The 15,860-nt window shown below is 47.4% G+C and overlaps 1 protein-coding gene across 1 annotated transcript in view; it reads left to right on the top strand.

Annotated features, from left to right (window-relative positions):
* The window catches only part of LANCL2 (LanC like glutathione S-transferase 2), a 42,130-nt gene extending 26,753 nt beyond the window's left edge, over positions 1 to 15,377 (top strand). Inside the window, exons 6-9 of the mRNA XM_060247724.1 lie at positions 2,804 to 2,986; positions 5,787 to 5,963; positions 9,876 to 9,948; positions 13,656 to 15,377. Of these exons, the coding sequence (XP_060103707.1) occupies positions 2,804 to 2,986; positions 5,787 to 5,963; positions 9,876 to 9,948; positions 13,656 to 13,771 (549 nt within the window). The 3' untranslated portion in view covers positions 13,772 to 15,377. The remainder of the gene's footprint in view (positions 1 to 2,803; positions 2,987 to 5,786; positions 5,964 to 9,875; positions 9,949 to 13,655) is intronic.
* Positions 15,378 to 15,860: the final 483 nt, after the last annotated feature.

The raw sequence follows: 15,860 nt of genomic DNA, 5'->3' as shown, positions 1-15,860 counted from the left end.
TTTTTTTTTTTGCCCCAAATCTACAGCATCAATCTGCAGTGTTTGTGTTGGGCAGGAGGAAGCAGGGATTGCCCTGCTCTTGGCAGGCATCTGGCAACCCCATTTAGAGGGTCCTCTGTCCCCCAGAAGCTGTATTTGGGGAGATCCGGGGGGGGGGGGGTTGAGCAGGAACACAATTCAGGTTGGCTTGGCATCAGGGGGTGTGGCCTGATATGCAAATGAGTTCATGTTGGGCTTTTTCTACAGAAAAGCCCTGTGAAACCATGGTGATGTCAGGGTGTGTGGCCTAATATGCAAATGAGTTCCTGGGAAGATCATTAACTTACAATGGAGGGGGGAGCGGGGAAGGAGGCGAGGAAGTTCTGCTTATGGAAAATCTAGCATGGATCCGATCCTAAAAGGGAGGGGGATCCTAGTAAGGGAGGGGGAACGAGGTCTGGCATACAGGAGGGGAAACTGCTGCTTTCCTGCCCTCCATTAGCAGCCTGGGCTCTTAAGTTCCATTTGGCTTTTTGCACCTCTGCCCATCAGCTCCTTTCCTGTTCTGTTCTGCACATTCTGAATGCAGTTTGCATTCCATGGAAATTGCCCAGTGTTCCAAACAGCTGCTAAATGACTGGGGTGTGTGGAGCTTGAGTGGGCTGAATGCTCCTTGAGTGATAATCAGGATTGTGTGCATCTGTCGAATCTGGGTAAGCACAGAATTTCAGTCCTGTGTGGAGTATTCTTCCTGAAACAGTTTTGTCTTTATTTTAAAAGCAAGGTGCTAATCCTTATGGCTACAAAGATGCTCTGGGTTCTCAGGTTTGATCAAGCCTTTTCCAGAAGAAGACTTCCGGCAGTCATGCCGTTGAACTTAGCACTAGGCATAGATCCTTACCTGCTGCTGCAATTTGCAGCAGCGAAAAGAGCTCTCTCTACAAGACGTGCATAATTTAATTCCACTCTTCTTGGCACAGAATTTAGATGACCTTATGATTTATTTATTATATTCCACTTACGAATTGCCCAATCTGTGCTATTGCAGCGCTCTGGGCGATAGGATAAAAACACTGAAATTACAAAATAGACGCAAGATAGAATTAAGGTGACGATCTAAAAAGAAATCCAGTGGTGAAGATTACCATCTCCTCCCGGTGCTGGACTGTCATCACCTCGTGGGTGTGGGGGAGGAGAAACAGGTCGTCTGATAGAACAAAGAGTAAGAGGAGGGTGCCAGCCAGAATAATAACGGTTGCTGCCCTCAACCGAGAAGCCTGGCAGAAATCTGCCTTGTTGCAGATTCTTTTTAAAAGGTTTTTTGGTTTTGGTGCCCCACTTTGGTGTCACCTAGAATCCAGCCCTGCTGCACCCCATCTCACACTGTGGGCAACCAGTTCCTCTGGGGTGTCAACAACAAGGCATAGAGGCTGAGGCTTTCCCCTGATGTGGCCCCCTGGCTCCGGGATTCAGAAGATTAGTGCCTCTAGACACGGAGGTTCGCCTCAGTCACCATGGCCAGTAGCCACTGATAGGCCTGTCCTCCATGAGTTTGTCTGATCCCCTAGTGTGGCCATCACTACATCCTCTGGGACTGAATTCCACATTTTAATCACTCTTTGTGTAAAGTATTGCGGCTTGTCCATTTTAACCTACTGCCCGTCAGTTTCACTGGATGTCCTCAAGTTCTAGTATTCGGGGAGTGGGAGAAATAAGTTCTCTCTATCAACTCTCTCCATCCCACACATCATTTTACAAACCTCCGCCACGTCTTCCCCTTGGTCATCTCTTTTCTCAACTGAAAAGTCCCAGACTCTTCAGCCTCCCCTTCACCATCTTCGTTGCCCCTTTCTGCTGCTTGACCTTGGGGTATTGGCAGAGAAAGGGCCTGTGGCTTCCTTTTGGTGGGCTCGTCCACGTACTGTGGCTTTTGCTCAGGCAGAGTGTCACCTTCTCTCACATCACACCAAAGGCCACCCATAGGCACTTCTTCCCTCTTTGAGTTTGAGAGCAGAAAATCTTTTGGTGATTGCACTGAGTGTCTGGTTTGTGGCTGGCGTGGAACAAACATTCCGTGCCACAGTGGCCAGATTGTACCATCCACTACCTGTTGAAAGGATGCTTGATTTCAGAGCGTGGCCCTTTTAGGTGGGAATAAAGTCACCTCCTTTTAGGCCAGCTGTCTGTTGTTGATGTCTTTTTCAATTGACTGTGTTGGTCAATATGTCATCCTCTTTTGAATTTATACTTCAGCACTTTCTCTTGTAACACCTGCTCAAAGTGGTTTGCAATTAAGACAAGCTGGAACAGGTCCAGAGGAGGGCAACGACGATGGTGAGGGGTCTGGAAACCAAGTCCTATGAAGAAAGGTTAAAGGAGCTGGGCATGTTTAGCCTGGAGAGGTGGTGGCTGAGAGGTGATAGAATCACCAAGTACTTGAAGGGCTGTCATATAGAGGATGGTGCAGAATTGTTTTATGTGGCCCCAAAAGGTAAGACCAGAACCAACAGGTTGAAATTAAATCAAAAAAATTTCTGGCTCAACATTAGGAAGAACTTCCTGATTGTTAGAGCAGTTCCTCAGTGGAACAGGCTTCCTCAGGAGGTGGTGGGCTCTCCTTCCTTGGAGGTTTTTAAACAGAGGCTAGATGGCCATCTGACAGCAATGAAGATGCTGTGAATTTATGGGGTTGGTATTTGTGAGTTTCCTGGATTGTGCAGGGGGGTTGGACGAGATGACCCTGGAGGTCCCTCCCAGCTCTATGATTTAGGCCCACCATTTCTTCTTCTGCAGTTGACTGATGAAGGGTCTGCTTTGTTTCTAGCCAGCCTCCCACGTGGATCAGGAGACTTTGACGGAGCTGGTGAAGCCAAGCATCGACTATGTGCGCCATAAAAAATTCCGGTCGGGGAACTACCCGTCGTCTTTAAGCAACGAAACTGACAGGCTGGTGCACTGGTGTCATGGCGCCCCAGGAGCCATCCACATGCTCATGCAAGCCTATAAGGTACCTTCACTTTTTGCCTAAATGCAGCTCGGTAGCAGGAGCTGGGGCAAGCGGGAAGAGCTGGATCCAGGCAGCTTGTTTGCTGGTGGGAAAGGAAGGAGGGGACCTCATTGGATATCCAAAAAGAGGGTGCTAGTTTGATTGGGAATCATTGCTTGATCGATGTAAATGGGAATCATTTATTTATCTAATTTATACACTGTCTTTCTCCCCACTGGGGAGAGTGGTTTGCATGATTAAGAACATAAGAGGAGCCATGTTGGATCAGGCCAGTGGTCCATCCAGTCCAACACTCTGTGTCACACAGTGACCAAAAATCCCAGGTGCCATCAGGAGGTCCATCAGTGGGACTAGAAGCCTTCCCACTGTCCCCCCTCCTCCCCCAAGCACCAAGAACGCAGAGCATCACAGAACAGAGAGCCAGTTCAGTTTAGTGGTTAAGTGTGAGGACTCTTATCTGGGAGAATCAGGTTTGATTCCCCACTCCTCCACTTGCAGCTGTTGGAATGGCCTTCAGTTAGCCGTAGCTATCACAGGAGTTGTCCTTGAAAGGGCAGCTGCTGTGAGAGCCCTCTCAGCCCCACCCACCTCACAAGGTGTCTGTTGTGGGGGGGAGAAGATATAGGAGATTGTAAGCCGCTCTGAGTCTCTAATTCAGAGAGAAGGGCAGGGTATAAATCTACAGTCTTCTTCAGTCCTCTTTTTCACTGCCCCAGACAGAGAGTTCCATCTGTATCTTGTGGCTAATAGCCATTGATGGACCTCTGCACCATGTTTATCCAATCCCCTTTTGAAGCTGTCTGCTTGCAGCCACCACCACCTGCTGTGGCAGTGAATTCCATGTGTTAATCACTCTTTGGGTGAAGAAGTACTCATTTATCCATTCTAGTACTCCCTTTTATCCATTCTTTTATCATTCCCCTCTCTTCGATTTTATCCTCACAACCATCCTGTGAGGTGGTTTAGGCTGAGAGTGCATGACTGGCCCAAGGTTCATCCAGCGAGCTTCCATGGCAGATGCGAACCTGGGCCTTCCAGGTCCTAGTCTGACACTCTTAACTACTACAGCAGCCTTCATCATGGGATCTGTATCTACAAAAATCACGTGGGATGGGAGTTATATGGAGAAGAACTGGGCAAGTGAGTAGGAAAGCCAGCTAGGTCTAGCCCAGAGGGGGAAAGCGTGCTCACTTGAGCATGAAAATCGGCCTTTTCAGCCTTCTAGCAAGAATTTACTGGCTGCCCAGCAGTATTGTCACATCAGTACAGATTAGTCACATGCCTCTGGAGACAAGTTCTGAGGGAAGGACAGAAAGTACCTCAGGGTAGGCACTTCTGTTTTCATGCCTTGTGGGTTCCATCCACTATAGTGACATGTAGGAAATGGCAATAAGAACTTTAATGAACTAAGTAAATAAAGAAGCTTCAACTGAGCAAGGGTGGAAAGTGATAAGGGCTTCCATGGGGTGAAGCTTTAACTAGACCTTTTGTGCTTGCTTGTAAGAAGGAGGAAAGCATTATTCACAAGCCCATCTTTTCCCTAAACAAAGCCTCTCCCTTCAGCTTCAGCATGGTAGCAAGACTCTAAGAAGGTCTTTTCTCCAACTTCTTCAGTCCACGCTGGCATCCTCCAGCGCTCACAGGCCTGTTCTTGGACGCTTCGCTTTTCCCGCCATTTCTCTCCCCTCAGGAAATGGCAACTGCTGCTAGGCAGGCTGTTGGGAGCTGTAGGCCTTTGGAAATCGCATTACAGTATGGATGCCCATTGTCTGCTCCTTAGCCTGTGCTGTCGTATTAGTTCCAGAGAAGTAAGAGGGAGATGTCTGTGCTGTCTTACTAGTTTCAGAGAAGAAAGTGTAATAGTTCAGAGAATTCTTATGGGCCAAGTTTCAAAGACCCACTTCTAGCAGCATTTCTACTTCCCCAAGATATATGTATATCTCTCCTTCCCCGGCCGCCTCCTCCAGTCTCACCAAGGGACCACTGGGGAGTGCAGCAGGCTGCAGTATGAAAGGGAAGGTGGGGTAAAGATCCATTCAGCAAAGGCTCCTTAGGATCCAGCTCTTGCTACAGGCAATTTAGTTGCATGCAGGGGTGGAATTCTAGCAGGAGCTCCTTTGCATACTAGGGCACACCTCTGATGTAGCCAATCCTCCAAGAGCTTACAAGGCCCTTTTTTGTAAGCGCTTGGGAAGATTGGCTACATCAGGGTTATGTGGCCTAATATGCAAAGGAGCTCCTGCTAGAATTCCACCCCTGGTTGTGTGTAATGCCTGCCTCTGGTTTGTGCATCAGAAGGCATGGCCAGAGATCAGTTTGAGAGCCAGTTTGGTGTAGTGGTTAAGTGTGTGGACTCTTATCTGGGAGAAGCGGGTTTGATTCCCCACTCCTCCACTTGCAGCTGCTGGAATGGCCTTGGGTCAGCCATAGCTCTCGCAGGAGTTATCCTTGAAGGGGCAGCTGCTGTGAGAGCCCTCTCAGCCCCACCCACCTCACAGGGTGTCTGTTGTTGGGGGAAAAGACATAGAAGATTGTAAGCCACTCTGAGTCTCTGATTCAGGGAGAAGGGCGGGATATAAATCTGCAGTTCTTCTTCTTCTTCTGCAATTCAGACTGTTCAGAGGGCCTCAGGTGAGTGTTGGGGCACAGAAATAGATGTGGATCTGCACGCATGTGAGTGATGCACGGGGAAGGCAGCTTCTCTTGCACGAATCTTTTCACGTTAGACCACAGCATGAATGTGAGGATTGTGTTCTCGTTAGAAAACCATGGGGGCTAAACAGGGCATGTCTGGTTCTAGGTTTTCAAAGAGGACAAATATTTGAAAGACGCCATGGAATGCAGCGACGTCATTTGGCAGCGGGGGTTGCTGAGGAAAGGATATGGGCTCTGCCACGGGACGGCGGGGAACGGCTACTCCTTCTTATCCCTCTATCGCCTCACCCAGGATAAAAAGTACCTCTACCGAGCTTGCAAGGTATTGCTTTACAAATGTATTCTGCGTCCCCGTTCTCCCTTTCTATCCTTTTGGGGTGTATTACTGAATGCAGATGTATAAATCTTGAAAAATCCTGAAAAGAAAAGGAATTTCCCATCCTCCTCCGATGGCGTAAACCCAACATGAATTAATTACCTAACGCAGTGATTATTATTTAATTATTGCGTTGGGGTTGGGGTTTTTTTGTAAAGCTCTCGATAGCTGGTTAAGTTATTATGCAAAGTATAAAAGCAGATGGGTTTTTGCCAAAATGGTGTAGATTTAAAAATGCACAAAAAGAAGAAGGGAAGAGGGTACTGGGGAGGAAACCAAGGAAATGCAGCGTGTTCCAAATACATTTGTAAAAGAGTTTGGTGTGCGGGCCCCTCCCAAGGCATAACACTCCCTTGCTATCGGCTGCTTTAAATATCAAGCTGCCATCACGGGTACAACTCTGTTGAGGCCAGAGGGACTTGAAGCACTAACAGTATTTCTGTGATGTACTTTGTAAATCATAAACTAACAGCCATGGGTGGTCCTAGGGATCCCAGCCTCCAGGTGAGACCTGGAGATCCCCTGGAATTACAGCTCATCTCCAGACTGCAGAGATCAGTTCCCCTGGAGAAAAGGGATGCTTTGGACTCAAGTCCATAGGCCCCTGTCCTCAGAGGCAGACTGGCCAGGGTGTCAGCTTGCCCAGTGGCAAGTAGGCCTCTGATGAAGTGGACCCCCTTAAACATTAGACAATATGTTAAAAATGTTAATGGCCTTTTAGTAGCTTGAAGATATATTAGAAGTTCAAGTATTATTACTGTAATGCAACTAAAATTTATGTTGTACTTAGGGTTGCCAGCCTCCAGGTGGGGTCTGGGGATCTCCAGCTTTTAAAACTGCTCTCCAGCTGGCAGATGTCAGCTCCCCTGGAGAAAATGCAATCTGTATTTACATTTAGTCTCCACTGTATACTGCCAGTAATGTGTACAATATATGTAGAAGAAGAAGATATTGGATTTATATCCCGCCCTCCACTCCGAAGAGTCTCAGAGCGGCTCACAATCTCCTTTACCTTCCTCCCCCACAACAGACACCCTGTGAGGTGGGTGGGGCTGGAGAGGGCTCTCACAGCAGCTGCCCTTTCAAGGACAACCTCTGCCAGAGCTCTGGCTGACCCAAGGCCATTCCAGCAGGTGCAAGTGGAGGAGTGGGGAATCAAACCTGGTTCTCTCAGATAAGAGTCCACACACCATACACTGTAATTACTAAAAATATACATTTATTTCACAAATGTTTTTAAGTGTACCATTTTCCCACGTATGTATTTTTCCAAAACAATGATTTATTTCTTACAAAAATGAAACGATAGCCTTGTAGTTGTGGGCGGGCCCCCGATGTCTCCTGGCAACCGATATTTTTAGACCCGGTCCACCACTGCCTGTCCTCCGCACACTCCATCCCCAAATCTCCAGGACTTTCCCAACCTGGATCTGGCAACCTTACCCCACGTCCCCCACCAATGACCAGGTCAAAAAAATTGACAAAGGGGAACTATTCAAGGCTACAGTTGCAATTCCTGCTAACCTGGGGTAATGCTCCAGCTTTGCAGAAGAATATGAAGAATGAGGGGGGAGGGGAGTGGGATTAGATGTTTAAAAATTTTAAACACTGAGATCTCGCAAGACTCCTTGAGAAGGAGCCAAGTCTCCAGGGTAGAGCATCCCCAGGTTCAGTCCAGCTAAACAGACCAGTGATGTGAAGAACCTTAGCCCGAGAATCACTGCCAGAACTAGCCTGGATGGACCAGTGGAGTTTTTTATAACGAGGTCGCTTCAGGTGTACCTCGCGAGACGCCATTTTTTTGTTTGTGCCAACAGGAAAGCTGACGGAGACCCGGTAAAACAAAGCAGGAGTCAAGTGTCACCTTTTAAGACCGACAAAGCTTCATTCAGAACGTAAGCTTTCGTATGCAGGCATACTTCTTCAGACGAGGGGATAAGATACTTCGTCTGAAGAAGCAGGCCTTCATATGAAAGTTTTAAAAAGGTAATAAAACTTTGTTGGTCTTAAAGGTGCAACTCGACTCCTACTTTGTTCTACTGCTTAAGACCAACACGGCTGCCCGCTCGGATCTATGAGACCTGGTAAAACTAAGTCACAAAATCCAGGGCTTTTTTTGTAGCAGGAACTCCTTTGCAGATTAGGCCACACACCCCTGATGTAGCCAATCCTCCTAGAGCTTACAGGACTCTTAGCACAGGGCCTACTGTAAGCTCCAAGAGGATTGGCTACATCAAGGGTGTGTGGCCTAAGATGCAAATGAGTTCCTGCTACAAAAAAAGCCCTGATGTAATCTCTCACCATTTTGAGTTGCCCAGGGAACCTTCACCATGTTGAGGCTCAGAGCTACAAGGAAAAAAGGATTCCCCTCCCCCATAAGGTCCTCACAGATACCTCTAGTTAGGGTTGCCAACTTCCAGCTGGGGCCTCGAGATCTCCTGAAATCACTGCTGATCTGCAGACATGGAGCAGTTGCCCTGGAGAAAATGACTGCTTTGGAAGGTGGATTCTGATGTTACACCCCACCAGTGTTCCCGTCTAAGCTGAGTTATCGTGGGCTAGCTCACAGGTTTTTGTCTTAGCTCAGGAAGGATGACCCCAGAGCACACTAATTGATGCAGCAGCTCACAACTTTAATGCCAGGAGCTCACAAAGTAGAATTTTTGCTCACAAGACTCTGCAGCTTAGAGGGAACATTGCACCCCACTTGCTTCCTCCCCAAATCTCCCCAAAATTTACCAGCCTGGAGATGGCAACCATATCCCTTGTGTGTATCGTGGAGCTCTTGCATTCTTCTTCCTGCCTACGTCAGACTGACATTAGGTGTCTCTAAGCACACACCAGCAATCATTTATCTGGAAGTCAGTCCAAATAATAGCCTGTCGGAGAGGGCCTCTGCATCTTCTTTGTCATGCTGGAAAAGCAATTAATTGCAGTCCGTCCTGGATTGTGGTCTGCCAACCGCTCACCACTGCCCTCTGGTGTCAGCAGCTGCCATTTCTGCTTAGAAAGGAAAGGAAAGGTCCCCTGTGCAAGCACCAGTCGTTTCCGACTCTGGGGTGACGTTGCTTTCACAACGTTTTCACGGCAGACATTTTACGGGGTGGTTTGTCATTGCCTTCCCCAGTCATCTACACTTTCCCCCCCAGTGAGTTGGGTCCTGGTTTTACTAACCTCAGAAGGATGGAAGGCTGAGTCAACCTCAAGCCAGCTACCTGAAAACCCAGCTTTTGCCGGGGATCGAACTCAGGTCGTGGGCAGAGCTTAGTACTGCAGTACGGCAGAGCAGCCAGAGCATACAAAAGCTCAGGAAGCCACATCATTCCTGAAAGTAGCTCCAGCTGAGAATCCCTTTCCCACCTGCTGCCAACAGCAATCAATAAGGCCATCAGAGGAAGGCCAAAAAGCAGGCAGACCCCTCTCTGTTCTCCTATACCTAGATTGATAGCAACTCTCCTCCCCACCCCCCATACTTGTATTGGATTTTAATGTCCTTTGTTCTGATTTTTGTTAAGTTGGGAGCCAGTCTCAACTGGACAACATGGTGCAAATGTTAAACAAAATAGCATCCCCATTTCAAAAAAGAGAGAGGCGTACTAGTTCGGTGCCAGCATGCAAACTTTAATCAGCGTAGAAGGGATTTTTGGTTAATCTGCCTTCCCCTTTTCCTGGAAACCTAATCACAGTCTTTATAGGGGCTGAAACTAACAAGCTCAATCCGGACAAATGACTGCAATTTGGGCTTCTGATTTATCCTCTGTTGTGTTCAGGATAGGAACGTGGTCCATGCTTACTTATTTGGGTTGCCGAGGGTATTCCTTACCTTTTCCCTGTCTCGTTTCCTGCTTTCCTCCCCAGTTCGCAGAGTGGTGCCTGGAGTACGGAGCGCATGGCTGTCGGATTCCCGACCGACCCTACTCTCTCTTTGAAGGCAAGACAGATCTGTATTGTTGACCTTTATGATATGAAGCTGTGGGGCTTAGAAGGGCTGCAGGGGGGGATTTCCTTTTCAATCAGCCCATGAAAGATCTGACTGAGGAGTCTCTCTCGTGCCTATAGAGTCCTCTTGACTAAACAAAGAGTTGAAATGCCTGCCCATCACTGAGATCCTATCTCTTCCGTCTTTTGTTTCCCTGGTTCCTTATCAAGCTTTTAGTCCTTGCTGGTTGGGGGGTGGTCAAGTTGCTTCTTTACCGCACTCTTAAGAAGCTTGGGGTGCCATTTATACTGCTCCCCGCCTCTGGTTTTTTTTCCCTTGCAACCAGGATTTTTTTTTTGTAGCAGGAGCTCTTTTGCATATTAGGCCACACATCCCTGATGTAGCCAATCCTCCTGGAGCTTACAGTAGGCCCTGTACTAATACCCCTGTAAGCTCTTGGAGGATTGGCTACATAAGAGGAAGGAAAGGAAAAGGAAAGGTCCCCTGTTCAAGTCAAGTCGTTTCCGATTCTGGGGTGACGTTGCTTTCACAGCATTTTCACGGCAGACTTTTTACGAGGTGGTTTGCAATTGCGTTCCCCAGTCATCTACACTTTCCCCCCAGCAAGCTGAGTCCTGATTTTACCGACTTTGGAAGGATGGAAGGCTGAGTCAACCTCGAGCCAGCTACCTGAAAACCCAGCTTCCGCCTGGGATCGAACTCAGGTCGTGAGCAGAGCTTAGGACTGCAGTACTTCAGCTTTAATACTCTGTGCCACGGGGTGTGGCCTAATATGCAAAGGAGCTTCTGCTACAAAAAAAGCCCTGCTTGCAACAATCCTGAGAGAGTGATTACGCTGAAATCCTATTAACATCCTTTCCTCCTCTGTTCCCGTCCAGCAACTATTTTGTGCCACATGGTGATATTTGAGAACATTAAGAAAAGCCCTTCCGGATCAGACAAGTAGCCCATCTGGTCCAGTATCCTGTTGCTCACAGTGACCAGACAGTTATCTTGGAGGGCCCAACAAGCAGGGCCCAGGTGCCGAGGCCTTCCCCTGATGCTGCCTCCCAGCCCTGGTATTCAGAGTTTTGCTACCTCTGATTGCAGAAGCTGGCTTTAGATATCTTGATTGGTAGCCCTTGGGCAGTGACCGCTTAGTGGGTGCCCTTGTTCTGCTGAAGAGTTCAGTATGTGTTCCCATTACTATCTACCTGTTCAGAAAGCTACTTTAGAACATAAGAGAAGCCATGTTGGATCAGGCCAATGGCCCATCCAGTCCACTCTGTGTCACACAGTGGCCAAAAAAACCAAGTGCCACCAGGAGGTCCACCAGTGGGGCCAGGACACTAGAAGCCCTCCCGCTGGGCCCCACCCCCCAAAACACCAAGAATACAGAGCATCACTGCCCCAGACAGAGTTCCAACAATAAGCTGTGGTTAATAACCACTGATGGACCTCTGCTCCATATGCTTATCCAATCCCCTCTTGAAGCTGTCTGTGCTTGTAGCTGCCACCACTTCCTGTGGCAGTGAATTCCACGTGTTAATCGCCCTTTGGGTGAAGAAGTACTTCCTTTTATCAGTTCTAACCCGACTGTTCAGCAATTGCATTGAATGTCCACAAGTTCTCGTATTGTGAGAAAGGGAAAAAGTAGAGGCTTTCTGCTGCTTATACAAATCGTTTGCACCTGTTTGCCCATACTAGCCTGCCCAGGGTCCTGAAGTCCATGCGTGGTGCTCTCCTGTGGCCTTGTGGTGGAAAGTGCCATCAAGTCACAGCTGACTTACGGTAACCTTGTGGAGTCTTCAAGGCAGGAGACATTCTGCCCTGACCTGGATAGCCCAGGCAAGCCCGATCTCATCGAATCTGGGAAGCTAAGCGGGGCTGACTCTGGCAAGTACTTGGATGGGAGACCTCTTTGGAATACCTGAGCTGGGAGGCAGGGGCAGGATTTATTCAGCCACGTCTCTGAATATCCCCCAGGCCCCCAATAGGGGTCAGTCGCCAGAAGTCACCATGACTTTCACGTGCACATGCACACACACGCACGTAAAAATACAAAAAGAATATGGCAGGGGGTAAAAACGTGCACTGCTTTTAGCATTGCTTAATGGAAAGACGGTCAGCAAATGTATCAGATGGTGCCACTCGGCCCTCTGGTTTAACTGATAGAAGTTGGAGACCAGAACCTAATATGAGAAGCCAGATTTCCCCGGTGCATTGGTCTTGATAAGTGAGATAAATGAACTTAAATGTTCATTTAACTCTGGCCACGATCCAGCAAATGCTAGTCACAGTTGATGCTAGCGGCACCTTGGTGAAATTTGCAGTTAACTCCTGTTTTTATTGCTATCCCTTTGACTGGCAACTCGGTCTTATGCTGGTTTTCCTGGAAGTAAGTCCAGCAGAGTTTAATGAGAGGACATCCCAGATAACTTTCTACAGGATTACAGGGTTGTTGTTTTTTGTTTGTTTTCCCATCAAGTCACAGCTGACTTACGGTGACCCTGAAGGGTAATCAAGGCAAGAGACCTTCAGAGGTGGTTTGCCATGGCCTGTCTCTGCATAGTGACCTCAGGGGTGGAATTCTAGCAGGAGCTCCTATGCATATTAGGCCATACACCCTTGATGTAGCCAGTCCTCCAAGAGCTTACAAGGCTCTTTTTTGTAAGCTCTTGGAGGATTGGCTACATCAGCAGGGGGTGTGGCCTAATATGCAAAAGAGCTGCTAGAATTCCACCTCTGGTGACCCTAGAATTCCTTGCTGGACTGAACCTGCTTAGCTTCTGAGATCCGACGAGATCGGGCTGGCCCCGGGGGCTATCCAGGTCAGAGACAGCTACAGTCGTCATTTCTGCTGGATTGACTTCTTTGAGATGAACAGTTTATTATTGCATTCCCCAGAAAGCGCTCCCCCTGTAGGATGTATCCAGGGCGACTGAAATGCAATGGGGTGTGGAGAATTAAAGAAATCAGTTTGTAGGTTTTTCTTCTTCCATGCTATCTTACTGAAATCTCACCAGGTAAACTTAAAAATAAGCCACTGAGGCTCAGCGCTGAGCTGGCTGTCTTCAGAAAATGAATCTCAGTCGCCCTCTGTTGTTAATATCTGGAAGTGCTGAACTATTTCAGAGCATCCACAGCAATACTAATACTTGGGGCACACTTCATCCACTGCAGGAAGCTCATTTTGTCAATCGTGTCTGGCACCCTCCTCTATCCTTCCATCAGCCTCCTCCTCACCCTGCCCATGAGACTGCAACACAGTCCGCAGCAAGTTTAAGACTAAACGGGGGATGGCATCTGGAGATTATTTAATAATATACAAATGATTAATTCATTAATTTTAATAATGTTATGTTGATGTTTTTGACGTCTGTTGTACATTGTCCAAAGCCCTGTGCATTCAGGAATTGGCCAATTCATTGAATGAATGAATGAATGAAGCCAAGGAATGAATGTCAATGAAGGAAGCCAATGAATGAATGTCAATGAATGAAGTCAATGAATGAATGAATGTCAATGAATTTATGCCAACTCCGCAGTCTCCCCTGGGTGCTACTGTGCTTCTGTATGGCTAGTAGGTTCCCCCCTTTGTGCACAGTGTCATGCCAAGGTTTCTTTAAGTTTCAATACGTTTGTGAGCAAGGATCCAGGTCCCAGGATCGTTTCTGCTTTTGTGAGAGGAGAACCTGACTTTGATCTGTCGGTTTCAGGTATGGCCGGAGCCATCCACTTCCTCTCTGACATCTTAGCCCCTGAGAAGTCCCGCTTCCCTGCGTTTGAACTTGGCCCTCAAAAGGAAAGGAACAAAGAGAAGAACGACAGCTAAGCGGAAGCTCGAGGTAATGCCAGGAGTGGCAAATGACTGTGGAGGGCCCCGAGGACTGCTGAACTGACCGAGAAAAGGGACAAGCAAAAACTCTTTTCTCACCTGTTCTCCTAATGGCCGCATTTGTCATTGCTGCATGAAGAAGAGGATTCCATGCTGCCAATGTTCCATTTTGTGAAATATTGTTAAGCCACGACAGGAGAATGACCTTCAGTATGTAGGGAGCGCACTCTCTTTCAGTTTCCACTGTTGTCTCTTTGGGTCTTTTGAGTTTTCACACATTTGGTGTTGTCTGTAAGCGTGAAGTTTTGTTCTACCCTGTTGCTGTAAAGCTGAAACCCCAATCTGCGCATGGCTGTCATGGCAACAGCACCTCTCTTTCCGCAGCCAATAAATGCAAGAGTGCTTTCTTCATCTGCCACAGTGAACAAGGGCAGAATCCGGGTTCTTGGGTTGGTTGATCCTCCTACAGTCTGAGAAGTCAAAAGGCGTCGAGTTCAAATTTGTTTTTGCTGTTACGGTCATACCTGAATGTCAAGGGGCCAGAGCCAATAAAAGTGAAGCGCTTTTAACTTCCTGTTGATTTTCACGGAGAAAGTGAAGCGTTGGCTGAAATAGTTCGTAGTGGAGTTGTTAAATGTCTTTGAATTTTTGGCTGAATTACACTTTGAGGGTCCCCCCCCCCTCCACACACGCACACACACACCAGCAAGATATGGGTTTTGATCTTCCTTGAAACGTCGTGAGTGCAGTTTTTGTGCACTGTTTTTAATGTGTCCGCTTTTCACATGAGGACGTGTTAAGTGCTTTCTCTAAATAAAAGATTACTGGTTAATGCAGTAAAGGGGAAAGAAGCAATGGTTGAAATAGCCTGCTGCCCTCTGTTTTGAAGTTTACTGGGGCAGGGCCATAACCACAGTCCCCCCCCTCCTTTGGGAGGGCAGACCCCCACTCCCTTCAGTGTACAGAGCTGCAGATGGAAGTGGGCCAGAGATAAAATGGGGCCATTGGCCTAGCTAGTGAGCGAAAGGGATTATGGGGAATAACTGGCTGCTCTTTTCAGATCTTCTCAAATGAGGATGAAAATGGGTTCTTATTTACCATGAAACTGTAAGTCTCTCTTCTGGGTGATGCAGGAGATCCCATTTCCGCTTTTCAGTGTCTGGAATGGCAACATATCCCTCATATCAACAGGTCCCAACAAGTTGAGTGTTACTCTTTCGTGTGTGTGTGTGTTCCAGTTCCACATCTGAGTAAAGCTAAGTGAAATACAATAAAGTTTGCATCATAGGCTTACCGTTTGAGGAGGGAGAGGGTTGGCTGAAAACAAGCCAACATCTTCCAGTTATTGCTCGTTGAGGAATGAGCACTGCTTTTGCAGTGGGAGGTTAAAGACTGTCTTGAGTTGAGCGGAATCGTTGTGATGCCTGTTACACCATTTTTTTTAGCTTAGTTGGAAATGGCATGGTTTCTCTTGCAGTTAATGGGAGCCTTTTTGTAGGAGGCATCAAAAGCTTTTTTTGGAGGAGGGAGGAGGGAGATTCAGTTGTCACAATGTTTTGCTGTTGGCGAGTTCTTTTCCAAAAAATAAATATCTTTCTCTAAACATGAATGTCTTCTGAACAATTATTTCTGACCTGTCCCTGTTTAAGGAAAGCTTAAGACTGTATCACCATTTTGAGTTCTTCCTAGGGATGCCAGAAAATGCAGAACTGGTTGTTTTCATTGCACCCCTTCTAGATCACTTGCAGTTGAATGTGGAAGGTCACGTTGTAATGACTTTCTGCCATGGAGTCTTAAGCGGACACTGGGAGAGATCAATGAAAAAGAGCTGTTTTGGGTGGCAAGTATAGTATGTATACTCATCGAGTGGATTTTACCAGCAAAATTCAGAAGGCTTTTGCATCTGGCTAGAGAAGAGGTTCAGGACTGGCTTACTCCTAAATTAAACACAAGTGGTATTGAGAGAGCATTTTGCCCTGCAAAATTCAGCAGGCGTTTGCATCTGATTAGAGAAGAGACTGAGGAATGGCTTGTTCCTAAAATAAATACAATGTAGAGAGCATTTTGCGCAGCAAAATTTAGAAAG

This window comes from Heteronotia binoei, chromosome 10 (assembly GCF_032191835.1).
Source record: "Heteronotia binoei isolate CCM8104 ecotype False Entrance Well chromosome 10, APGP_CSIRO_Hbin_v1, whole genome shotgun sequence".
Taxonomy (NCBI): Eukaryota; Metazoa; Chordata; class Lepidosauria; order Squamata; family Gekkonidae; genus Heteronotia; species Heteronotia binoei.
Note: the sequence above shows the minus strand (reverse complement) of the source record. Positions and strands in the feature narration are given on the sequence as shown.